This window comes from Sciurus vulgaris (genome assembly GCF_902686455.1).
Source record: "Sciurus vulgaris genome assembly, chromosome: X".
Taxonomy (NCBI): Eukaryota; Metazoa; Chordata; class Mammalia; order Rodentia; family Sciuridae; genus Sciurus; species Sciurus vulgaris.
In genome coordinates, this window is record NC_136471.1 from 43,971,927 (window position 1) to 43,998,695 (window position 26,769).

The 26,769-nt window shown below is 35.7% G+C and overlaps 2 protein-coding genes and 1 pseudogene across 7 annotated transcripts in view; 2 read left to right on the plus strand and 1 right to left on the minus strand.

Moving 5' to 3' along the window:
• Nucleotides 1-19,967, plus strand: part of NUP62CL (nucleoporin 62 C-terminal like) — a 75,723-nt gene extending 55,756 nt beyond the window's left edge. For both annotated transcript variants that reach the window (XM_079124970.1, XM_079124969.1), the window contains exon 9: nucleotides 18,173-19,967. In XM_079124970.1, the coding sequence (XP_078981096.1) occupies nucleotides 18,173-18,267 (95 nt within the window). In that variant the 3' untranslated portion in view covers nucleotides 18,268-19,967. The remainder of the gene's footprint in view (nucleotides 1-18,172) is intronic.
• Nucleotides 9,871-13,627, minus strand: LOC306651080 (vimentin-like; annotated as a pseudogene). Its single transcript has 2 exons — nucleotides 13,515-13,627; nucleotides 9,871-11,469 (listed from the first exon to the last, which is right to left on the minus strand). The product of its transcript is annotated as a vimentin-like (transcript).
• Nucleotides 19,968-23,815: 3,848 nt separating the features above from the next.
• RBM41 (RNA binding motif protein 41) overlaps nucleotides 23,816-26,769 on the plus strand; it is a 69,178-nt gene continuing 66,224 nt past the window's right edge. For all 4 annotated transcript variants that reach the window (XR_013761184.1, XR_013761185.1, XM_079124417.1 and 1 more), the window contains exon 1: nucleotides 23,816-23,875. Coding sequence is in view for 2 of the 4 variants with exons in the window: in XM_079124417.1 (XP_078980543.1) it covers nucleotides 23,817-23,875 (59 nt within the window). In the remaining 2 variants the exon portion in view is untranslated. The remainder of the gene's footprint in view (nucleotides 23,876-26,769) is intronic.

Here is a 26,769-nt window from a genome sequence, read left to right on the forward strand (position 1 = left end):
TCTTCCCCTACCTGCAGTACTTTTTTCAAAGACAGTGGTCATGATGCAATTAGGAACACACAGATATAAGCCTAGCCATAACTCAGTTTCCAAAGCAGTGTTTGAGATTTTTTAAAACTTCGGTCCAGACAATAAATGGTTCTAAAAATATTTTATTAATCACTTTTAGCTCTCTCATCTGAAAATCCATCAGATGTTGAGATGCTAAAAGATGCCTTTGAATTCCAATTGGAGTGTCTTCTTTCTCTTTCATCTTCTAGAATGGAATCTGATTTACTGATCAGACATCAATCAAAACTGGTTCTTTTACCTCTCTTCCTTAAATTCTTTGGGAAATCTCGGTGACATTAGTTGATTGGTGAGGTCGTTTCTTGTTCTGGAGTATAGTTCTACTTCAGATACTTGAGATTTGAATGCTCTTGATCTGCCAGAGATGTGGCAACAGCACAAAGACACCTCTGTTATGAGGCTCACTTATAGTGTCTCTTAAGCTCAACAGAGACACTTGCCTCTTCCCACTGCAGTTAATTGAAAAGTATTTTATGTTCTAACATTGTTTAATGAGCACTTTTGCTCATCTGTGCTCCCCTTTACAGACAAAATAGAGTCATTGTCACACTTCTGTCCCTTGATTCTAAAGAACTTCTTGTAGGTTAGATTAGGCTACTAAGATTAGAATTAAGTGAGTCTTCAGTTCCTGTTAGGAAAGTGTGTGATGGTTAATATTCTCAGAACTCCACTTCCCAAACTTCCTTTTCTATATGTAAATCCAGATTTGAAATACACTCAATACATCTGCAAAATTAGATTTCTCACTAATCCTACTTATGTACATTTTGTGCCCAAGTGAATTTCCTCAAGCTGGAGAGCCTCCCCAGATGAATTATATGTAACATAATTTACATCACTTCCAAATAGCAGAATTTATATTGTTTGTAGGAAAGACAGATTTTTCTGCAAAGCAATATTCTTTCTGTTGGTAACTAACTAACTACTACATCGGAGCCTCACACAGTGCTGTTTTGGGGCCCATACTGAATGGCCATCTCAAAGATAAAATAACCTGATGATATGTCACCAACTAAACCTCCCCAGATGGAATCAGATATGCTAGTGTTATTCTGAGAAATTCAGTGTTTGAAGGAACAACAAATAGTGTTATGCTGTGGTGGCAATTATTAGTTCAACATAGTACTTTTATTTTATTTTGACCTAACATGTATTCATTACACATATTAATGATGTTCAATAAGATATTTAAATACATAATTCATACAGTGTATGGTATTTATTCAGAAATTTCACAGCATCTGACAAACAGATGCCCTGTAATAGAGTAAGCACTGTTACATGGAAGTCTAAAGATATAAGACCTAATATCAATTCTCCTTAGTTTTGGCCTTTGGAGAGTTACTTAACCTTGTATTTTCAATTACTGCTTTATCCCAGAATATCATGGAAATCAAATGAAGTAGTCTGTGTAGGCATTTTGAAAGCTGAAGTGCAGGCTGGGGTTGTGGCTCAGTGGTAGAGCGCTTGCCTAACGTGTGAAGCACTGGGTTTGATCCTCAGCAAAACATAAGAATAAATTTAAAAAAGTAAAATAAAGGTATTGTGTCAAAAAAAGAGGAATCTACTTTTTGAAATAAAGCTGCAATACTTTATAATTGGAAGGTATTATTTTAGATGCAGGTCAAAGCCACAGAGTAGTTGTGACTGTAAATCCAGAGCACCTACTGTGCGCTTAAGGAACTGTGCTACTTAGTGTAGCAGGTAGAAACATCAACAGCACCTCTGCTTTGAACAGGTACACAATGAAGCGGTGGCATGTGGTAAAGGAAGGAAAACATCTTTAGTTGGTTTCCTGGGAGAGGAAGGATTTAAAGTGAGACTTGAATAATGTTGCCACAGGATGAGTGAATAAAGACCACATAAGGATGTAATTATTGTACTGTCTTGACCCTGCCACTGCTGCCTGCCTCCAAGAATTTGGGATACTTTCACCATCTTTCTTTTGGCATCCCTTCCTCAAATGTGTTTTTAAATTAATTTTGGGTGAAGAACAGGGCTGTACACAAGCAGAATGCCTTGTCACCAACTTACTGTACCAATTGTAAGATCAGGATGTGAATTCTTGTGACCAAGATGGGAGTTGTATTTCTCTCTAAGCACTCTTTTTCTCCTAGCAGATATTAGTTACCAGTAAGAACTCAATTACATTTATTGTTACTTTAATTTTAACAAATTGGGTATCTTCTTAAAAGTAGTTATGACTAGTGGGAAGATACTGTTCTTCTTCCCTTCTTTTCTCTATACATACCCATGTTCTCCATATCTCCTCTCTCTCCCTCATTCCCTTTCAGAATGAGAAATGGACTTAAGTATATAAAATTTCCAAATTTTCAAGATTGTTTTTAAATAGTAGCCTAACCTACTACATAAAATTGATTTTACAGTAGCTAAAACTTTAAAATATGTCATTGGTTTAGTAGACAGCAAGAAACAATGAAGAAGCATATATTGAAAAGCTGAGAAATGACCGACCCTGTCAAGCAGTTAAGAAAACAGTTTTGATAGAACTGTTGCCTGATATAAATTTGTGGTAATATTGCTTGCATATTGAGCTGAAATTTCTAGAAAAAAATGTTCTGGTTTAGATGTGAGGTGTACCCCAAAAGTGATGTGTGAGACAGTGCAAGAAGATATAGAGGTGAAATGATTGGGTTATGAGAACCTTAACTTAATCAGTGCATTAATTCCCTGATAGGGATTAATTGGGTGGTAACTGTAGGCAGATAGGGTGTAGGGTCCTCCTACCTGAGGCATGCCTTCGAAGTATATATTTTTTCTTCCTGAGAGTAGAAGCCCCTCTCCCCGCTCCCTCTCCTCCCTCTCCTCCCTTCCCTTCTCCCTCTTTCCTGGTGCCATGTCCTGAGCCACTTTCCTCCACCACGCCCTTCTCCCATGATGTTCTGCCACCTTTCGGACCCAGAGCAATGAAGTTGGCTGTCTATGGACTAAGATCTCTGAACCTGTGAACCCCAAAATAAACTTTTCCTCCTCTAATTGTTCTTGTCAGGTTTTTAGTCAGCAGCAAAAAGCTGACTAAAACAAGTCAAAACTTCATTTATGTATGTGTTGGTCATTTTTTGGATTAAAATTTTTATTGAGGTAATTGTAGATTCACATGCAATTTTAAGAAAAACCATAAAAGTCCTTTTATTATTTACCTTGTTTTCCTCATTGATAACCCTTTACAAAACTGTAGTATGATTTCACAATCAGGACCTTGACATTGATACAACTTAACAATCATTCATTTATTTCTCCAGTTTTACTTGCATTTGTGTATATATTCAATTCTCTATAGTTTTATAACATGTAGGTTTTTATATCCATCACCATAGTCGAGATACAGAACAGTTTCATACCTCCAAGTTTCCTCACATTCCCTTTTATCATCACACCTCCTTCCCTCCCATCATATCCCCCTATCACCAAATTTCTAACTCCTGGAAACCACTAAGCTATTTTCTGCTCCTAATTTTTTATTTCATTTTGACATATTCTATAAATAGCATCATGCAGCATGTATTCTTTGGGGATTGGCCTTTTGTTATTCATTTAGCATAATTTCCAGATTTATCTGAGGGCTGGCGGTCTGGCCGAATGGTACAACACTTGCATGTGGTGCTGAGAATTGAACCCAGTGCCTCACACTTGCTAGGCAAGCACTCTACCACTGAGCCACAACCCCAGCCTGCACACTTAGTTTTATAAGAAACTATCACACTGTTTCCAGAGTGGCTGTACCATTTTACATTCCCATCAGTAGTGTTTGAGTGATACATTTTGTCTGTGTCCTTACAAGTATTTGATGTTTTCATTTTTTATTTTAACACTGTAATGGATGTGTAGTGATATCATTGCAGTTTTAATTTCCATTTCCTTGATGTTTAATGATGTTAAAATTGTTTCTTGTGATTACTTGCCATCAGTATATTCTGTTCATGGAAATGTTTGTTCATGTCTTTTGCCCATTTTAATCATTTTTTTTTCTTTAAGAGTTTTAAGATTTGTTCACATATTCTGGATGCAAGTCTGTTGTCAGATTGGTGATTTGCAAATACTTTCTCCTAGTCTGTAGCTTATGTATTCATCTTCTGATCATGGTAGTTCACAGAACAAAAGTTTTTCAATTTGATGGAATTCACTTTATCAATGTTTTTATTTTTATATATTATGCTTTTGGGGTCAGCTCTAAGAACTTTTTGCCTATTTCTTTATCCCCAAGATATTTTTGTATGTTTAATTTTACAAGTTTTGTCATTTTACATATAAGACTGTGATCTGTTTTTTTAAATTTATTTTTAAATTTTATTTGTTCTTTTTAGATATACATGACAGTAGAGTGTATTTTAACTAATTACACAAATATGGACTATATCTTACTCTAATTAGGATCCCAGTCTTGTGGTTGTACATGATGTGAAGATTCATTATGGTGTATTCATGTCTGTATATATGAAAGTTGTGTCAGATTCATTTCACTCTTTCCTATTCTTATCACCCATCACTTCCCTTCATTCACCTTTGTTTAATCCACTGAACTTCTATTCCCCTCTTGTTTTATGTTAGCATCCACATATCAGAGAGAATATTCAACCTTTGGTTTTTTGGGATTGACTTATTTCACTTAGCATGATAGTCTCCAGATCATTCCATTTACAGGAAAATGTCATAAAATCTTTCTTTATGACTGAGTAATATTCCATTGTGTATATATACCACACTGAGATTTCATCTCACTCCAGTCAGAATGGCAACAATCAAGAATACAAGTAACAGTAAATGTTGGGGAGGATATGGGGAAAGGCTACACTCATACATTGCTGGTGGGACTGCAAATTCTTACAACCACTCTGGAAAGCAGTATGGTGATTACCCAGAAAACTTAGATTGGAATCATCAGTGGGACCCAGTTATCCCACTCCTTGGTATATACCCAAAGGAATTATAATCAGCATACTACAGTGTCACAGCCACATCAATGTTTATAGCAGTTCAGTTCACAGTAGCCAAGCTATGAACCAACTTAGGTGCCCTTCAACTGATGAACGGATTAAGAAAATGTTTTTATTTAATTTCATGAAAGATATGAAGTTTAGACTAAGGTCTCCCTCCCCTGTGGATATTCAGTTGTTCTAATACCATATGTTGAAAAGGCTATCCTTGCTCAGATGAATTGTTTTTGCATCTTTGTCCAAAATCAGTTCAGTATATTTGTTGGAGTCTTTCTCTGAGGTCTCTGTTCCATGGATTTATGTGTCTTTCCCATAACCAGTGTCATCATTAGTATAATTTATAATAAGCCTTAACCCACTTTGTCCCATCATCCCAGGTATGGAACACCTATACAAAAAATTACTCAAAAATATACCACTATGGTAACTTCAAATAATTTTTGAATATTATGTTTGCAGAATTGAAAATTTGGGACTTAATAGGTTAATTTTTGGTAGAGAAATTCCTTCAACTCAGTTCTCTGTCAAAATTTTTAAAATTATTTTAGTTCCTTTGCCTTTCCACAAAATTTTCCTGGGAATTGATAGGAATTACATTTTAACTATAGATCAATTTTGGGGAGAATTAGCATATTTGTTATGATGTGAGCCTTCTCATCCATGAACGTGGTGTGTCTCGAAATTTAGGTCTTCTCTGATTTCTTTCATCAGCCTTTCATAATTTTCATCACCCATATTACATACATGTTTTGTTAGACTTTATACCATTGTACTTCATTTTCTTTATAGTAATTATAAGTGGTATTGCATTTCACATATTCACTGTTAATATATAAAAACAATTTTTGTGTGTTGAGCTTATATTCTTTTAACTTGCTAAATTCACTTCTTAGTTCTAGGAATTCCTTGTGAACTCCTTGGGATTTTCTAGCTAGGTAGTTATGATGTCTACACATAGGTATTGTGCTATTTCTTCCTTTCCAGTCCATCTGCCATTTATTTGTTTTTCTTGCCTTTTCGCACTGTCTAGAACTTTTCCAGTAAACTGCCAAATAAGAGAGATAAAAAAACACATCCTTGCTTTGTTCCTGGTCTTAGGTGGGAAGTCTTTCTCTTAAGACTGATGTTAGCTGTAGGTGATTTGTGTTTGTGTGTGTGTGTGTGTGTGTGTGCGTGTGTCTGTCCACATGTGTGAACTTATGTGTGCTTGCTTGTGCACAGTAGTGGGGATTGAACCCAAGGCCTTGCACATCCTAGGCAAGTGCTCTACCACTGAGCTGCATGCATAGCACCCCTTTTTTAAATTTTGAGACAGAATATCACTAAGTTGCCTAGGCTCATCTTGAACTCGTGTTCCTCCTGCCTCAGCCTCCTAAGTAGCTGGGATTACAGGCATGTGCCCCTGTGCCCAAGAGCTGTTTTTTTTTTTTTTTTTTTTCTGGATGATCTTTATCGATATCAGGTACTTCACCTCTGTCCCTAACTTGTTGAAACTTTTTTTTTTATGAAAAAGTACTATATTTTGTCAAATGCTTTTGCTGTATTAATTGACATATGATTTTACTTCTTTAATTTCTGTGGTGGTTTATAGTAATAGGTTTCAAATGCTAAGTCAGCTTTATATATATGGAATATATTCTACTTGGTCATGGTTTATAATTCCTTTTATACGTTGTTGGGTTTGGTTTGCGACTCTTTTATATAAGAGATTTTTTGAATGTTCTTGACATTTATTGGTCTAAGATTTTCTTGTCTTCTACTGGTTTTTACCTGGTTTTGTTATTAAGGTAATACTGCCCTCTATTTTTTAGAAGGGTTTGTGAAGAATTGGTGTTAATTCCTCTTTAAATGTTTGGCAGAGTTCTCCATTTAAACTTTTTCGGACCTGGTTATTTCTTTTTTTATGGAGCTTTTAAACTACAAATTCAGTTTCTTTAATGATTCTAGGACAATTTAGATTACTAATTGGTTGAATTGTCATAAAATGGTGGATTATTTTTACCAAGTTGTTTAATTTATAAGTATACAATTGCTACTAGAATTTCCTTTTTATCTTTGTAATATCTGTAGGATATGTACTGGTATGTACCCTGTTTCTTTCCTGATACTGATGATTTATGTTTATTTTTTATCCTGCCTAGATAAAAGAGCTTAATTAATTTTACTGTTTTTTTTTTCCTCAAAGAATTAGCCTTTTGTTTCATTGATTTTGATTTTTCTCTGTGGGTTTTTTGGTTTTGTTTTGTTTTGTTTGCTAGTTTTTTGGATTGTTCATTTTGAGGGTCGAACCCAGGGGCACTTAGCCACTGGGCCACATTTCAGTCCTTTGTTATATTTTATTTTGAGACAGAATCTAGCTAAGCTGCTTAGGGCCTCACTAAATTCCTGAGACTGGTCTTCAACCTGCAGTCCTTCTGCCTCAGCCTCCCACATCTCTGGGATTACAGGCATGAGCCACCACACCAGGCTTTTTTGTGGTATTTCTGTTTGCAATTTTATCAATACGTGCTCTTATCCTTACTGTTTTCTTCCTCCTGCTTGCTTCATTTTTTTAATTTTTCTTAAGGTAGCACCTTAGATTATTGATTTGAGATCTCTTCTTGTTTCTAGTCGTTTTATATTTTAATGCATTTTTGTATAATCCGCAGTTTTTTGAAGTCCATCTGTCACCTCCAGCCATTAGTTTCACTAATGGTTATTGTATTATTCATTGTAAAGTTCAATGTTAACAAACATCTGCACATAGATATCCCAAAGGGACCTTAAGTGAAACTTGTCTAAAACTAAACTTCATGTTTCCACTATCTCTCGGGCCTCCCAGATATAGAACTCCTTTACTTTTCCTCAGCTAACAATTACTTCTATTTAGTCAGGAATCTTAGGCAGGATATTTATGTTTCTTCAGTAAGTAAGAGTGATTATACTTCTTAACTAGCTTTTGAATCATTTGTTTTCAGTAGATTGCCACTCCCAGATCCCCCTTTTAGGCCTTCTTTATTTGCCATCTTGAAAGTAACTTTATAGGGTTTATGTAAAACACCAGCTCTTTTTAGGCACTACATTTCACATTCCTCAGTGACAAACACTTTAAAAGTATTTTACCTGAAGTTTTTAACTATTTACTTTTATTTTTCTCTAAATATCATATATACTATTACTTTTTAGTTTTACCATATTATGCTTTTAAAATGGGAGGTGAAGATTTAATGTTTTTATAATCACGTGTGTACACACACACACACACATTTCCCTCATCCTCCCAGTATGTATATATCTCAACTTTCACATAGATAATAATATTTGAATTACAGTTGTATAAATGTATAAATGTTATTCATGGCTTGGCCCTGGAGCATACTATGTTATGTCTTCTTTATTTTACAAGTTTTTGATTTCCTTTGGATTTTGTGTTCTCATTTGCTTAGTTTTCTGCATATTTATCAATAATTCGTTCACCAACTCCCTGCTTTTAATTTAAATCTACCGATTTCATCTTGGATTCCTCTCTCCCAGATTCCTCTAATCTCTATTGTACCATCTGGAATTGTGGCTCTTTTGGTCTGCTATTCAGCTAGAGTCTCCCTCCTATAGATTGTTTTCCCTCTACTTTGTTTGCTCTTCAGGTTAGTGGCTCTTATTTCCCATTGCTTGGTTTATTTCCTTGTTTCCAATATACCACATATTCCAGCAGCATCCATAGTAAGTGCATGGAAGGTAAATTTTTTGAGACCTTCATGTATGAAAAGATATTTATTCTACCATCACACTTAATTGATACTTTTGGGTATTGAATTATAGCCTGGAAATAATTTCCCTTGAACTTTATTTTATTCAATAACATCTATAAAACATTAAATAGAGTCACTTAACATCTTTGTTATTTTTCTTCCTGGTCTTCCTCTTCTCACCTTCCTTCTTCCTTCCTTCTTTCTTTTTTGTTTTTAGATTTTTTTTATTAGCACATTATACTTACATATATTAGTTGGGTTGATTTTGAAAGTCATGTGTGCATGGAATTTGACTTATTCCATTTTAGTTCCTATTCCCTTGTCTTCCCCTTCCCTTCTGCCTCTTCCTAGTCTCCTTTCTCTACTCTGTTGATCATATGTTTGTTCCTTTATTTATTTATTGAGTTTTTTACATATAAATTGAAGTTTCCTGCCATATAGCATGATTTTGTTTTCTGCATTTCCTTCCCTTTCCCATCCCTTTTCTCTTCCTCTTAATCTCCTTGTATTCCACTGATCTTCCCTCTATCTTTGTGCTATCCAGTCCCTCCTCTTTTTTCCCTTTTAGCTCTATCTTCCAACAGGTGAGAGAAAATATTCAACCCTTGGTTTTCTGTGTCTGAATTATTTTACTTAGCGTGATATTCTTCATTTCCATTCATTTACCAGAAAATGTCACAATTTCATTATTCTTTATGGCTGAGTAAAACTCTATTGTGTATATATACTATATTTTCTTTTATCTTTTCATCCTTTGACAGGCATCTGGGCTGGTTCCAATTTGGCTATTGTGAATTTTGCTGCTATAAACATTCATATGACTGTATCACTGTAATATGCTGATTTTACTCCTTTTGGATAAATGCCAAGGAGTGGGATAGGTGGATCATATGGTGGTTCCACTCCTAGTTTCTTGAGTAATCTCCATACTGCTTTCCAGAGTGGTTGTACTAATTTGCTGTCCCACTAACAATGTATGAGTGTCCCTGGCCCTCCACATTCTTGCAAATATTCATTACTATTTGATTTCTTGACAATTAATATTCTTACAGGTATGAGATGAAGTATGAGTAAAGTTTTTTTTTTTTTTTTGCTGGAAAAAAAGTTTTCATGGCATTCAAAAATACTTTATAAAAAGTAGTCTAGCATAAGACTTCTTTGTAAACCAGATTATGTCGTGAACTTTTTTCCTAAATCTTTTAGGAGTGTTGGTTGTTAAGAACTAGAGCTTATTCCTATTCCAAATCTATCTTGTGCTCCTGCTAAACTACAGAAAAGCACTTGAAAGCTGTTTCTTTAAGATAGGAATTTCTTATTTTTCTTGCTGATAATATACTGCTGCACTGGGTATATTCAGTTTTTATTCAAGATCATCATGATGCTGAGAAATTTTGTTGATAACCCGTCCATCTCTTGTTTCAGCCATCTTAATTAAAAGTGTTGTTTTTGAGTGGGTGTCAACCAGAGGGACTGAAGGCAGATTAGTTTCCCTCAGGTTCAGGGAGGAAAAGTTGAGAAGAGCAGAGAAATCCTGTTCTTACCTTCCAGCAGCTTCCTGTAGGTGGCAATCTCAATGTCAAGAGCCATCTTAACATTGAGCAGGTCTTGGTATTCACAAAGATGACAAGCCATTTCTTCCTTGATGTTCTGAATCTCATCCTGCAGATGGCCAATAGTGTCTTGGAGTTAGCAGCTTCCACAACAAAGTTCTCTTCCATTTCACACATCTGGTGTTCCAGGGACTCATTAGTTCCTTTAAGCACATCCACTTCTCAGGTGAGAGACAGGATCTGTCTCCAGTACTCATTCGATTCCTGCTTTGCCTGGCTTAGAGTTAGTTATTCCTCAGTGAGATCAGCAAAATTGGACTTGTACCTTTCTTCTGCCTCCTGAATCTTCTCGACAGTCACACTTTCATACTGTTAACGTACATCACACAGGGCAGCTGTGAGATCAGGCTTAGAAACAACCACATCAATTTGAACATGCTGTTCCTGAATGTGTATCTTATCATGTAGTTTCTTCAAAAAGGTAATCTCTTCTTGCCAGGATTCAACTTTATGTTCAAGGTCAAGGCATGCTAGAGGTGCATTGTCAACATCCTGTTTGAAAGATTGCAGGGTGCTCTTGGCTTCCTTTCGGTAAAGCATCTCTCTGCAATTTCTGTGGGAGCCACATGATGTCCTTGGTCAGATTGTCGCACTCCACTCCCACATGGGCCTTGTCATTGGTGAGCTGGTTCACCTGCCAGTGCAACTCTTGGATCTCCTTCTCCTCCTCCTAGAGGTCCCCAAAATGCAACTTGCCCTGGCCTTTAAGCTGTTTGAGCTTGGCTAGCAGGATCTTGTTCTGCTGTTCCAGGAAGCACACCTTGTCAATAGAGTTGGCAGTGGTCAGTTAGCTCCTGCAGCTCCACCTTCTCATTGGTGCAGGTTTTCTCAAATTTGGTATTGATGGCATTGGCTATTGAGAAGTCCACCAAGTCCTGTTTTAGTCACACCCCAGGCGTGCTACTCCATAGGTGCATGACCAAGGAGCACATGACATATGCACTGCCCAGGGAGCAGGCATATAGGCTGCAGCTGGTGCTGGGGCACAGCACCCTGCCCAGGCTGTAGGTGCAGGTGGATGTGGTATTGTAGTTCCAACTGGAGCTTGACTGACTCACAGTGCCCAGGCCACTGAACATCCTGCAGTAGGAGGATGAGAACACAGACCTGGAAGGACATAGCTACCGAGGAAGGCAGTAGTCTGGGTGGCTGCCGTGGTGCGAACTAGCTCTGGGAGGGGGCGCTAGTGAAGGCCCAAGGGATGTAGGCAGTGGGAGCACGGCTGTACCTCTAGCACAGGGACCCTGAAGAAAGAGTGGCAGAGATTGGTGTAGTTTTTTTTTTTTTTTTTTTATTGTAAACTATACAATGGAATATTACTCTGCCATAAAGAACGATAAAATTATGGCAAATGGATGGAATTGGAGACCATCATGCTAAGTGAGATAAGCCAATCTCAAAAAATTAAAGGACGAATGATCTCGCTGATAAGTGGATGATGACACATAAGGGGGAGGGTGGGGGGAGTTAGTGATTGGTGTAGTTTTGATTTGTATTTCCCTGATTGCTAGAGATGTCCCACATTTATTCACATATTTGTTTGGCATTTGTTTCTTCTTTTAAGAAATGTCTACCTAGGTCTTTGCTAATTTATTAATTGGGTTCTTTGTATTTTTGGTGTTAAAATTTTTGAGTTTTTTATAGTCTCAATATTAATCCTGTGTCAGAGGAATAGCTGGCAAAGATCTTCTCCCATTCTGTAGACTATCTCTTAATGTTCTTAATTGTTCCCATTGCTGTGTAGAAGCTTTTTAATTTGATGTAATTCCACTTATTGATTCTTTTATTTCTTGAGCTTTAGGGGTCTTGCTAAAGAAGTCAGTGCCTGCACCAGTATGATGGTGTGTTGACCCTATGTTTTCTTTGAAGAGTTGGAAAATTTCTGATCTAATTCCTTAGTCTTTAATCTACTTTTATTTGACTTTTGTGCAGGATGAGAAAAAGGGATCTACTTTTATTTTTGTACATATGAATATCCAGTTTTCCAAACACCATTTGTTACAAAGGCTATCTTTTTTTCCAACATGTATTTTTGGCATATTTTTCATGTATCAGATGACTAAATATTTGCATTTTTCTCTGTGTCTTCTATTCCATTGGTCTATGTGCCTAGTTTGATGCCAAAACCATGCTGGTTTTTTTTACTATAACTCTATAATATAATTTGAAATGAGGTATTTTGATTGATGCCTCCTGCATCCTTGCTCAGGATGGATTTTAATATTATGGGTCTCTTATTCTTCCAAATGAATTTAGGGATGGTGTTTTTCTAGTTCTGTGAAGAATGTTATTGATATTTTGATGGAGATTGCATTGAATCTGTATATTGCTTTTGATAGTATAACCTTTGACAATATTCTACTTATCCAAGAATATAAGAGGTCTTTCCATCTTCCAAGGTCTTCTTGAGTTTCTTTCTTCCATGATACATAATTTTCATTGTAGAGCTCTTTCACTTTCTTGTTTAGATTAATTCCTAAGTATTTCATTTTTTGGAGTTTATTGTGAATGGGATAGTTTTCCTGATTTATTTCTTAGCAGAATCACTGTTGGAGTATAGCAAAACTATTGATTTTTGTATGTTGATCTTCTATCCTGCTACTTTGCTGAATTCGTTTTCAGTTATGGAAATCTTCTGATGGAATTTTTAGGATCTTCTAGATACAGGATCATGTCATCAACAAACAGTGAGAATTTGACTTTTTCTTTTCCTATTTATATCCCTTTAATTTCCTTCTGATGTATTTATTTTTGGGCTCTGTAATCCTCAAGTCAAGGGCTGGGGTTGTTAGGTCCAACATCTTTGTTTTCCTTACCTAACTGCTACCTGTTGTGCCTAGGAGCTTGTAGATCTGTTTCCCATCTCCCAGTATAGGGTGGGATAGACTGGTGAATGCTGACAAATTGTATATTCTTATAGTGGGCCTAGTGCAGAATTCTAAATTAGAAGTGCCAGTAGCTGGGGTTTGGTCTTGGGTGACCCTTGGAACTCTGTCAGTGGATATTTGAGATTAGTCCATGCCCCCTGTTGATGGAGAGATGCCAAATTCTGCTGGACACCTGGGGCACCAGCAACAAAGGGCGCTCCCTCTCCTGTATCTGGAGCCTTTATGTACCAGGCACAATTTTTTTTGTGTGCCTATTTCAGTCACACTGGTCCAGGAAGACTCCAAGACTCAAGAGTTGGGCAGCTGGCAGCTTCCTTCATGAGTTCCCAGTCTCCTGCCTCTGCTTGTGGCTGTGCAGCACTTTTATTGGTTCTCATACTGGTGACCCCATTTCCTTCTGAACTACTGCCAGTGGGCCAAGTGATTTTGGTTGCTTTTCACTCAAAATCTTTTCCCACTGACTCTGGGTTCATTACGATCAGCCTCCCTCTGTATTCCACAGATTACCCCAATCCATTTTTCTTCTTGTTCTGCTACAATTCCTCTCTCTCTACCCGTGTTCCACTTTCCCTGCCATATTAATGCCAGCCAAGCTGGCACATCTCTAATATATTTTTTTCTTATATTATATTCACACTTTCCAATGTTCTGTGTCTGTGGTTTTCTTTATTCTCCAGTATTGAATTTCAGTGGGTTCCCTTAGTTACTTCCCTCATCAAGGAGCAGTCTTCCAGCTTTTGAAATTTGGTGCTAAGGAACTGCTGGAAAGTACACTCTTCCTCTAACCCCCCCATGTTCTGAGACCCTTCCTTCCTCCTGCCTTGAACTTTTGAAGATACAGTTCTGTTATCATCTACACTTTGAGGACTGTTTTGAATCTGAACCTCCATATGACCCCTTCATTTTTGTGTTTTATTTTTTTTCTATGGACAATTTTGAGATTTTTTTCAGAATATGTAAATTTCAGGTGATCAGATGGTGTGCTTTGATATGGATCTCTGATCCACCGAGCCTGGTATTGGTGAGTAAAGAAACTCATTTATTTTTTTTTTTTCAGTTTGTGGCTCTTTTCTTGAATTAGGTTTCTGTTAATCTCCTTCTCTATCTTATCTTTGTTCTTCCTGGAAATATACTAACTCTAATGTTTGAGTCTCTCAACTAAACTGTATTTCTTTTCTCTCCTGTTTTTGTCTGTATTTTGTTAAATTTTCTGGGATATATACTAATCTTATTATTCAAGATTTTTTAAAATTGATCTTTAATTTTTAATTGATTTTTATCTTGCAGGAACTTGTTTCTGCTTGTTTGCAGAAAAATCATCTGCAAAAATTAGGTAGGGAAATCATTTAGAAGTAGGGTGTGGAGGAGAGGAAGGGACTGCTTTTAATCATTCATAATCCTGTTGCAAGCTCCAATTTCAATGCCATTTTGAACTACTTAGTTCAATTAATTCCATATCCTTTCTGGGGTTCTAGGGTTTCTCTAATACAAACCAGTTGCAATTATCAAAGTTTTATCTCATTTCTTCTTATTTTTGTCCTTATGGTTTTGTGCTTTTATCATTTTCCTCTTTTTATTTTTCTAAATTCTTTAATGCTGTTTTACAGGTGTTTTGAAATGGAACAGTGGTGAATGCGTGCACTCTCTAGAGACCTTAATGATCTCCTTCCCCAGTCTTACTCCACTCCAGTTCACTTTCACAATCTACTCTCAGAGTGATCATCCATTCGTTAAAATTCACCATTTTCTGATTGACCAATGCAAATTCTGGTGCTTTACTTAATATGCAAAGTACCCTGTATAATCTAACCCCTACATTTTTTTCAACCTCACCTCTTGTTTGCAGCATTTCTTTTTGAGAAGTATTTATAGTTGTTCCAAAACCTAATAATCTTTCCTCTTCTATATTTTTGGATAATCAGTTTCTTCTGCCTGGGGTACCCCACCACTTCATTATCTGCCTAGCAGTGTATTTAAATGTAGTTTAAAACTTATTTCTTCCTTAACTCATCATTCTAGTAGTTGCTTATCCTCTTCTTTGTATCCATACTATGTACAACTTACTATATTATCAGCATTTATCATACAGTATTGCAGATATTTATTTATATATCTCTTTCTGGAAATTTGAGTTTCTATATAGAGATTATACCCTTATGATTTCTGTGTTTTCAGGATTTATCCATGCCTTGCATTAGGTTGGTGTTCAATATACACTTTGAATTCATTTGTCCTGTGCTATATACACAGTACACCATATTCAGCTTTTGATGGAGAAAGAGATACAAAGTGGAGAGATGTGTTCATGAATATCTTTCAATGTTATTAAATATTCTACACTTTAATGGCTGCTAAATATTTTATTACATGGATATGCTGTGGTTTTTAAATTAATAGCCTATTGCCAAATATTGATTGATGTTTCCAAATTTTTCTTTTTTTTAATTGTGCTTCACTAAACCTAAATGAAGGTAAATTTAAGATACATCAGTGATTACTAGACATAAATATAATTCTTAGAAGTTAAAACAGTGAGTCAGGAGTAATGTCTGCTTTAAAAGCTTTTGATTTATATTTTCTTTCCAGTTAGCAGTACTGATTTATACTTTCACCAGCAATTCATTATTAGGGTACCCACTCCTTCCAGTACTGCTACTTCTATAATCACCACCACCACCAGGAATCATCATCATTCCTTGCCAAATGTTATAGTGAAAAGAATATTTCTCTAATTTAATTTGCATCCTTCTGGTTACTAATATTTTTGAAAAGATGTTTATAAACATATTATATATCATCTTATAGGCTGACTACTTGTAACTTTTGACCATTTTTCTGTTAGAGCATTTTTTTTCTCCTACTGCCCCAATTATTTTTCTAAGAGAAGGAGATATACTATAACAATATTTATGAGGGTACAGTGTTTACTTTGACAGTTAATCTTTGATATATAGTAATATTTATGTGTGTAACTTAAAAGTATTAATTATAGTAGAAAACTGTTTGGTTTTAATGATGGAATCTATTTTTATAAACTTCTAGAAAAATGTTTGAATTGTTACCAAAAATATTTGCAAGTGGACTAAATTGAAGAAAACATCTATTCCCAAATCACAATGAGATTGGCTGAAACAGTTTCACCAGTATCTTTTAGGGGGAATAAATCACTTTTAAAAAATATTTTTAAGCACACAAATATATCATTTGAACATTAACCACTTTCATGTTTGACTTCTTATGCTTGGGATGTTTTTACAAGGTTTATTTATGTGTAACACATATCAATAATTCATTTCTTTGTATTGTGTTCTGTGTAGCATTGTATTTTATTTACATACCACATCTCATTTATTGTGAATGAAATTGTTTTCATATTCATCAGTAAGTTTGGGGGCAGTTACCATGGATTGAACTCAGGGGCACTTGACCACTGAGCAACATCCCGAGCCCTGTTTTGTGTTTTATTTAGAGACAGGGTCTCACTGAATTGCTTAGGGCCTCACTTTTGCTGAGGCTGGCTTTGAACTCTCCATCTCCCTGCCTCAGCCTCCCAAGCAACTGGGATTATAGTAGAGCACCATGGCACCCAGCTGATCAATATAATTTTTAAAAATAATATCAAAATATACATGGCACATTCCCTCCTGCCATACACACAAGTTTTGGCTACTGCTAACATTTTACTTCTGATGTGATATATAATTTAATATGCTACCAAAAAAAAATCACTGATGTTTATCATGGGACCAGAACTCAGAAGTAAATAACTTAGTGCAGTTTTTTCACTTAAAGAATGAAAGTCTTTAAAAAATTTAAAAGTATGTTAATACAGAAATAGTCCTGGGAATTCAATTAGAAGACATGACAAAATATTTACAGTGAAGTTCTCTTAATAACACTGACTTGTGGTTCTTGACATTTTATTGATTTTTAAAATGGTTATAAATGTACTCCTTTACACTTAATATGTATCAATCAGCAAACTAGTAAAATGTGCTTATGTTGACACTTCTGTCTCAAGTTAGTGGTTTGTCGTACTGCTCATTTGTGTTTCTATCACATTAAAAAGGTTATTTAGAGAAAAAAATGCACCATGCAGTTAGTTATTACAGAAAAAGGGGGAGGGGATTTATTTTGCCAGCCTCAATGTACAGTTTTTCTAGGCTTTTAGTAGAGACCCATTATTTCAATCACTTGTTGTTAAAGTATCATCTTGCAGAATGTTTATAAGATAGGATGAAGTATAACACTTTAAATACTGAATATATATTAGGGCTGTTCCAGTTGACTAGAAAAAATAATGTATGTTTAAGTTTTATTTTATAATTTTTTTCTTTCTTCTTGGATACCAGTTGTTGTTTATCCTCTAGTAAGCATTAATGAACACTAAAACAAATGACCAAGTTAATTTGTACATGTTAGTAGAAAAATTCAGATTATTATGCTTATTTCAACAGTTTATTTTTACTGGCAGAAAATTACTGTCTTGTGTGGTAAAATTAATGGCACTGTGGTATGCTGCCCCCAAGCAAACTTGAGAAACATGAACTTAGAGAGTAACAGAAACGTAAATATACTCAGCAGATTTATTTGCTTATAGGGAGGTAAGACCCACCAAAATCTATGCCCTCAATTTAATGACCACCCCATATTGCACTTTTAGGCTGTAATGAGTAACTACAACAAAACACAAATGTCAAGTAGACTGTTATTTGCCTGAAAGCTAGGGAGAGCAGATAAAGTATCCACTATTTTCAAATAGTTTTAAAACAGGTAGGTGAATGTGGTTTTTCTTCCTTATTTTCTAAAACTTTATAAATTGATATGTAAAGTTTTATAAATCATAGTTTAGGGGAAAATGTGTTATGTTTCTGTAATATTTTGAGATCGGATTAATGATTGCGTGACTTCCTCCCATATAGGCATGATGCAAAAAAAGGTGGAAGAGATAACAAAGATTTTTGAGGATTTTCAACGCAAGGAGGAGGAACGCAATGTGAAGATTTCCTTTGACTAAAGACCATATCTTTAGCATACTGATTTTGGATTGTTTGTTTCCTATAAATTCTGATGATGTTGAAGTGTTTACAGTTACTACTTAATCTTCAATTGCAATAAAATGTGCGTGCTTTTTTATCTAAATACTACAATACTGAGAATTATACTGTAGTTTTCTTCTCAGCATTAAATAAAACTTATTCCCCTAGTACAGGCAGCAACCTATTAGATATTGATTCGGTATGTGTAATGCATACCTTGTTCTCCTAGATTCCACATCCTTTCACTAATACACATCTTCCTTTTCCAACTAAAATATGGAGAGATGTCTGCCAAAAAGTACATGCCAACCAATCTTTACTGTGTGCTTGTTAGATTCAGCATAAAGTGCTAGATACTGTGAAGCCTCTCTCTTTAATAGAACTTACTGTCTAGTTTGAGATAGAATTAGTTTCTGTGTAAAAATGAGTATAGACAATACAAGGAAGTATGTTATGAATTACAGAATGTATGAATTACAGAATGTATATTATTGAAATTCAGAGAAGGACCAGGTGTATGGTGGTTTATGCCTATAATCCCAGTGACTCAGGAGGCTGAGACAAGAGGTTCGTAAGTGGCATGGGCAACTTAGCAAGACCATGTCTCAAGATAAAAATAAAAAGGCCTGGGAGGATAGCTCAGTGGTAGAGTGTCCCTGGATTAAAACCCCAGTACCACCAATAATAATAAGAAGTAAAATTCAGAAAAGGAAGGAACAGTTAAAGTGAAATTGGTATTTTATGTTTTGTGTGTGTCTGTGTGTGTGTAGTGTGTGGGTGCCAGGCAAGTGCTATACCACTGAACTATACCCCATATTTGAACTTGGTTATTTTAAAAAGAGTAAGGTAAGGTTCAGGCAATTTAATTATTTTTTATTGTATACGTGTCCTGGTATTATATTTGGTTTTAGTATGATTTATAGTTGTTGAGTTTTCATATTTCTTTATTTACTTTTCAAGAAAATGCCATGTCCTTAGCTTTGGAACATTCTAATATCTTATGTTTCACTTAAGTCATAAATAAATATGATGTTCTACAAAATGAAAATATAACACAAAAATAAAATTAACTACTTTAAAGTGTTTAAGTTACTGGAGCTCAGTTGCCTATAATCACTAATCTAAATTTCTGTTGTCCTGCCTGCACATGACCATCCTGAGGGGTATATACTACAGGAAGGAAAACATTTTGAAGTGAATGTTAGTGATGGTAATTATTAGTGATTAGTATGCTAAATGCTAGAAGTTGCATGGCCTCTCTTTCTTACCCAAACTTTTCTAAGAAGCTACTTCTTATCCAGGTAATTTTTGTTACCACTCAAAATTATAAATATAAAATTAATCCAGAGACTGTTTAATCTTGTGGATGATTTATATAGGTAAATACAACTTTTGAGTAGAATCTTGAGTAATATCTAATTTTCAAGTTCATATTATATACAGATATTTACTCCATTGGATATGGAGACTCAATAAAGTAACCAGAATATAATAAGTTCTATATTCAGTAAAGAGAAGATAGTGTTTTGAAAAAAACTCTGGTTTTAGTCTTCTCTTTACCCAATTAACTGGACAAGTAATTTTATCTTGAGCATTATATTTTCACTAAGAATAGAGTTGTCTCATATTGTAATTATTCCAACTGTTTTTTGAAATAAACTAGTTTTGAATTCTCCAATGTCTCAATGCTCTTATGTTTTTTTCTCTTCTAGCAGAGTACTTACTGTAAATTTTAGTAAAATAAAGTGGAAGCTAAAGTATTGTTTGTACTATCTTTTTAAAAAAATTTTAGTTGTTGATGGACCTTTATTTTATTCATTTATTCATATGTGGTGCTGAGAATCAAACCCAGTGCCTCACACATGCTAGCCAAGCACTCTACCACTGAGCCATAACCCCAGCCCACTTCCTATAAATACCTATTTGCACTGTTTTCACTGGGAGTTCTAATTTTTTTTTTTTTTTTTTTTTTTTTTTTTTTTCTTCATTATGTGGAAGATGCTGGAGAATGGCAAGTGGCTTCCAGAACAATCCAGTAATACTGTTAAGATTTACTGGGGAATCTCAATGTACTGTCTGAAATCTGGTGCTGTGGACTAAATCATTTCTAAGCTTCCTTCTGATTCTGGTTCTAATATATCTAAAATACATGATGTTGAATAAATATTAATTTAAAAGATCAGAAATAACTCATTTTGCCAGTAATGTTAAGGCAACATTTTTGTTAGGCACAGGGATTTTGAGCCCCTCCTAATCATTGTTAACCAGCTAAGATATTAGCTAAAAAAGAACTTTGAAATTTTTAATGTTGACACTTCTCAGTACACATCCATTTTTGTCCTTTAAAAAGGTGCTATGTTTATTCTAACAGCATTTATGCTATCTCATTTAGGATATTTGAAAGACATGCTCAGTTGTTGGCTCCTAATATTAGATAAGTAGATTCTTTTAGTTTTAACATCTTCTCCTATATTTTTTAATTATAATTGCTTCCTAATGTGTTCATCAGAGGTGTGCTGGAAACAAAGCCCCCAAAAAGGACAAACTGTGAAAATACGTCTATGTTAAGGAGGAGCTTAATTAAACTAACCTTGTTAAATTGTCAGAAAGACAAATGAAGCATATTTTTTCGTTTTTCATAAATTGTTCTGGGAGTGAATTTGTGAAAATGCCTCATGGTAAGCTCCCTGACCATATATAACATCTGGAGATAACCAAAGCTTTTTATACTATGTCTGATAACGTTTTAAGGTGGGGAGAGGGATGTTGTGAGACTCTAAATAGGTATTATTACATAGTTAAGTTTGGGAGAGGTAGAAATGGCCTGATTTTCTGTCTAGTGCAATTTTCTGAATGTCCCTTGGTACCTACACTTGGGACTGGCTGCAGTTATATACAGGTACATTGAGTATTTCTCATGACCTTGCTTTCCAGTTGCAATTCCACAGTTCTGTGAATGTGTCTTTTAGCCATTCATTCTCCACTCATCCCACCTAGTGGATTTATAATGTATTGTGTATCACTTCAGTACCAATAGACTATTTTTTATTAGAAGTATACAGTGGTGGTGTGATGTTTGCTCCACTTTTTGTCATCTTCCCAGAGGGACAACACACAAGCAACCTTGGTGCATTTTCCCATTTCCTTATCAAAAAGTTTGTCAGTTGGACAGTTTGGTTGCACAGCAGAATTCAGCTGTACCACCTGACAGGATTTACCTGATGCAGGCTCTGATGTGACCCACATTTTGTTTCTGCTTACATTCATCCTCTTCTGTCTCTAAGCTACGAAGTGGAGCACACCTGTGTACTCCAAGAGCGCTGTCATTTCCATGTGATAGATGTTGGATAACTTAGCCACCATACTCTCAGTCTGCTGGAAGTTCTCCAGATATAAGTATAATGTGGGGGTAGAGTTGTTTTGTTTTGTAGCTTCTCTTTGGTGTTTTTTACTTGAGCATGTCGATACAAAGAAGTTTGAATAAGCCTGGACCCACTAGATAAACTTGGAATATTTACTCATAAATAACTACCCCATCACGACAGAACGTTAAAACCATGCTTTTGTGTAGTGCTTTACAGTCACCCTGTTCTTCCAAGGTATTGGCCCTGTTTTACCTATAAGGAAGCTGGCAGAGATCAGTTGCAGAAACTTAATGAAACTCTCATACTCTAGCAACTTACCAAAGCAAAGATTAAAGTCCAGGCAATGTAATCCCCCAAATCCACAATTTTTTTTCTTTTTTGACTCTGTAAAATAAGAAGGCTGCTCTTTAATTGAAAAATATTGAGTAGGTAATACAGTCATGTGGTTCAAAATTCAAAGGACATGAAAATCCACACAATGAATTTTTTCCTGCCTTTGTTCTTTAGACATTTAGTTCCTCTACCTGTGGGCATTCACAACTACTGTGTGTTCTCCCAGAGATACTTTGTGCATATGCAAGCAAACACATTCTTTGGTTTTTATACAAATAAAAGCATACTATATTATGCTGAACCTTGGTATTGCACTAGATATATTTTGGAGATTGTGTAGTAATAGTTCATTAAGGTCCTCGCCTCCCTTTAATTGTATAGTTTGTTGTTGTTGAATGAATGTATCATTTTGTGGATATCTTTCCAGTATTTTGTTGTAAACTCACAATAAAAATGATGCATATGTTTGAAGATATAATGTGTTGATATTAGTCATAAGTATTGAATTACTGCTTTAAAGGAAATGTGCAAACATGAAATAGATCTTTAAAAAATAAAGGGAATGTGCATTTGAATTTCACTAGTATTCAGAGGTTTTACCAGTTTATACACATACCAGCAATGTATTCAGAGTGTCTTTGTCCCATCAGTCTCAACAAATGTGTTGTCAAAGTTTTGTATCCTTCCCAATCTGTTACATGCAATATGTCATTTTTAGTTTTAAAAAATAAACTTTTCAGGACAGTTTTAAATTTACATAGAAGACACATATTACAGTGTTCCATACCTCCACCCAATTGCCCTTAATGTTAACATCTTACATAACATTGGTACATTTGTCACAAATGAAAGAACCTTGTTATTAACTAAAGTGCATAGTTTATTCACATAAACTTAGTTTTTACCAATAGTGTTCTCTTTTTGTTCCAGGATCCTATCCAGGACACCACATTACATTTACTTAATCTTGTCTTCCTGGGTTTCTCTTGATTGTGAGATTCTCAGACTCCCTTTTTTTGATGATGACCTTGAGGATTTTGAGGATTACTGGTTGTATATTTTGAAATTCCCATCTTACTTGTAAGTGAACATCTTTCTTTTCACATACTTAAGGATGTGCATTTCCATTTTAGGTTACTAAGAGTCCATGCTTTTAACCACTATACCTCTTTCTTAATTCATTGTAATTACCAATAAGGACATTCAAGGGCCTGAATACACACAGATTTCTGACTTCAAATTGAGAGAATTCAGAAGTACCTGTTAGAACCATTCGTGCAAGCATTTTTTTCAGACTTCATCTTCATGGTTACAATGCAGAGGATGGACTAGAGGGTTCACTGGAAACAGATCAGATAAAACCTTGAAAGGGAAGCAGTGTTGCTAGGCGCGGTGGTGTACACCTGTAATCCCAGTGGCTCCAGAGGCTGAGGGAGGAGGATGGCAAATTCAAAGCCAGTATGAGCAATTTAGTGAGGCCCTAAGCAACTCAGACCCTCTCTCAAAACAAAATAAAAAGGGCTGGGGATGTGACTCAGTGGTTAAGCATCCCTGAGTTCACGCCCTGGTACCAAAAAAAAAAAAAAGGAAAAAAGGTAGTAGTGTCGAGGGGGACAAATCCGAGGGAAATTAGAGAAGAATCAAGTCAAGGAGTTCTAGGTGACTCCTGAGTTTATGAGATGTATATTTGGGGTGTTTAACTTAAAATATACTGGTCACTGGAAACCTACTTTCTCTTTCCATTCTATGAGGGTTTGTGCTACTACAACTCCCAGAGGCCCATGCTCCACCACAATCCCCTTCGAGTCTGCCGCGCAGAGTTCTGGGACATGAGGTCCCTGACCTATTTGCTGAAGTTAGTGATAGGGTCCTGTGGAAACATGAAGAGGTAAGGGTTTGTCTGTGTTGCAGACGGCAAGGGGAGCTTTGTTTTATCTTTTACTTTGAAAATGGGTTTGTTACTTTCCGTCACAATTTTGGGAAGCGGTTTCGTGTGAGCGGGAAGACAAAGGAGAAGGGAGGAGGGGAGAAGGGATGGTCGCGTCTGTAGGGCGAAGTTCGGGAAGGGCCGCGACCAGGGCTGTTTTGATAGGAATGCCCTCCCGGCACAGGCCCCAGGAACTGGCTGGGTGCTGTGGATACTTCCTGTTTCAGACGGACCCACCCAGGCAAGAGTGCTGGCTGACATATTCTTTCGCCAGAGAGACCCAAGGACGGCTCCTCCCTGGCCGGCCATACCTCCGCCTCACTCCGAGGGGTGCTCTGGGTGGATGCTTTTATTTGCCTTGTTTGGGTGTTGAAAACTGCTTTCTGGAACCACGAAACCATGTAGCGTTTTCAAAGGTTACAGTAAGAGATTGATACTTTGTTTCTACAAATTTGAAAAGAAAACCCAAATGGGCTCTATGTATTATAGAAAAAGAAGGGCATTGCTGCTCTCGGTTCCCCCTACTGGTTCTTCAGTAAATGAACCCTGGTAGTCATTGTTGAGAGCCTGTGCCTCTTAATTTTGACAGGACAAAGCCTTTTAAAAGGATCCTTATTAAATTATTTTCATATCAACTCGGCAAGAGTGAGCACTCTGGAATAGAGCTCCTGCACCCTCAGACCCTCAGTGCCTTTTATTTTTTTAAATATTTACTTATTTATTTGTGTGTGTGTGTGTGTGTGTGTGGTGTTACTGGGGTGTGAAGCCAGGGCTTTGTGCATGCTAGACAAGCACTCTATCACTGAGCTACATCCCCAGACCTTTTAATTTTATTTCCAGGCATGGTCTGGCTAAATTGCCAAGGCTGGACTGGAACATGGAATCCTTCTGACCCAGCCTCCCCAAATAGCTGGAATTTCCTTGCATGTTTTAAGAACCTGTTTCTCATTTTCCTTGTCTTTTAAATTTTTCAATGACACATCTCATACATGTAAAATAGTGTGTGTGTTTATTTAAAGAATAACCATAAAGTCTTGTATCAAATACCAATTTAAGAAATAGGATATTGTTAGTACTTTAGAAGTCTCTATGTCTCCTTCCTGATTTCTTCTCCCCCTATTTTTCCCCAATGAGGTGACCACTATCCAGGATTTCATGTTAATTTATTACATTGTTGTTTTTATAAAAAGATTTTTCACATATGAATTTATCCCTGAACAATTTACCTAGTTTTATCCATTTTCACATTCATACAAAGTTCTCCATTCAAAATTTATACATACTGTATGAATTTTTCTGTGACTTATTTGAACTCAACATTTCTTTTTGAGAGTCATGAGTGCTAGTGTATTTAGCTATGATTTATTCATTTGAAAAAATAACCTTTAAACTTAGCAAAAACTTTGGGAATTCTAAATAATCAATAAAAATTGTGATAAAGGATTTTTAAAAACCTTGGATCTAAAGATATTTTAGAATTTTCCAAAATAGGGCCAAGTCTTTCTGGAGCAAGGGAATTTTCTTATATTTACAGTGGTTTTTCTCTAGATCTTATTATATCTCTACTAGGAATGGGTGGTTCTATAAGGAAGGCACTTAAAATTTAAAAATTATTTTCCTCATGGAGTTAACTCACTTTTTGTGTTCATTTTTTTATAATCAATTGTTGCATTGTAAATGGTCCTATTATTTTTTTACATTCTAATAAGAGTTTTCACATATTTAAGGTTGGTTAGCTCATGATAGTCATTACCTAAATTTCTACATAGTGATGCCTAGGCTATAAAATACAATCCTCTTCATATATCTTTCTATACTTTCTCCTTTAGACATCTTGTCTCATAGCTCTAGATCTTTTCCACACAGGTGACTCCAGATTTCCATGTTCAACCTCAGAATCTCTTCTATAAAACTTTTCTTTTAGCCAATCACTTATGCTATTACCGCAGACAGCATCTTCAGAGTAGTGTTTGAATTGTAATAGGTAGTTGATTCAACATGACTATAATAATACTTATTTCCCCAAACCATTGACTCCATTTGGACCTTCTTTTCTTCACTAGCTTTCATATCCCACCAAGTCTGAGCCATCATTCTAGTTACATGGTTTGAAATTTGGGGAGTATCTTTGACATCCTTACCCTTCCCCACTTCAAAAGGCCTCTCTCATCTAACCTTTTTTTTCACTTCTACTATTACCACTTTGGTTTGGAATTTCATCACCTCATACTTCAATCATTAACTAGTTCTTTAGGTTTCTTCCCTATTAATCCATATGGCATATTACAACCACATTCTCCTTGCTAAACCATTGCTTGCACCATGTTACCTAATTGCCTGATAAATTACTTTCTAATACCTACACATTGATGTCCAGGCCCTTTAGCTGGTATATGTAAGGCCATTCACATTATGAATTTAAATTGAAATTCCTTTTATCTCTAGTATGTATTTCTGTCTTTTCACACTTGTTTTCCATTTTATCACACCCAATGTTCTAAATGCCACTTTAAGAATATCTTTCTGAAGTCTTCACTTACCACCCTAGCTCTCAACTAAATTTTCGTCTATCAACTCTTAATTTGGCATATGCTGCCCTATATCATTAATTCATATTTTTTATTCCCTCAGGCATATGCACACAACATTAACATATTTCTTTTCTCTAAATAGATAATAAGCTTCTTGATGCTAGATACTGTTATCAATCTTTGACTTACATCAGTACCTGGCACAGTGCCTTCTGTGTGAGTCGGTATTTAGTAAATGTGTGTGGAATGAATGATGAAGTAGAATAGATGACTAAAGAAGTGTCTGAACAAATGGGGTCACTAACGATAAGTAATATAGATAGG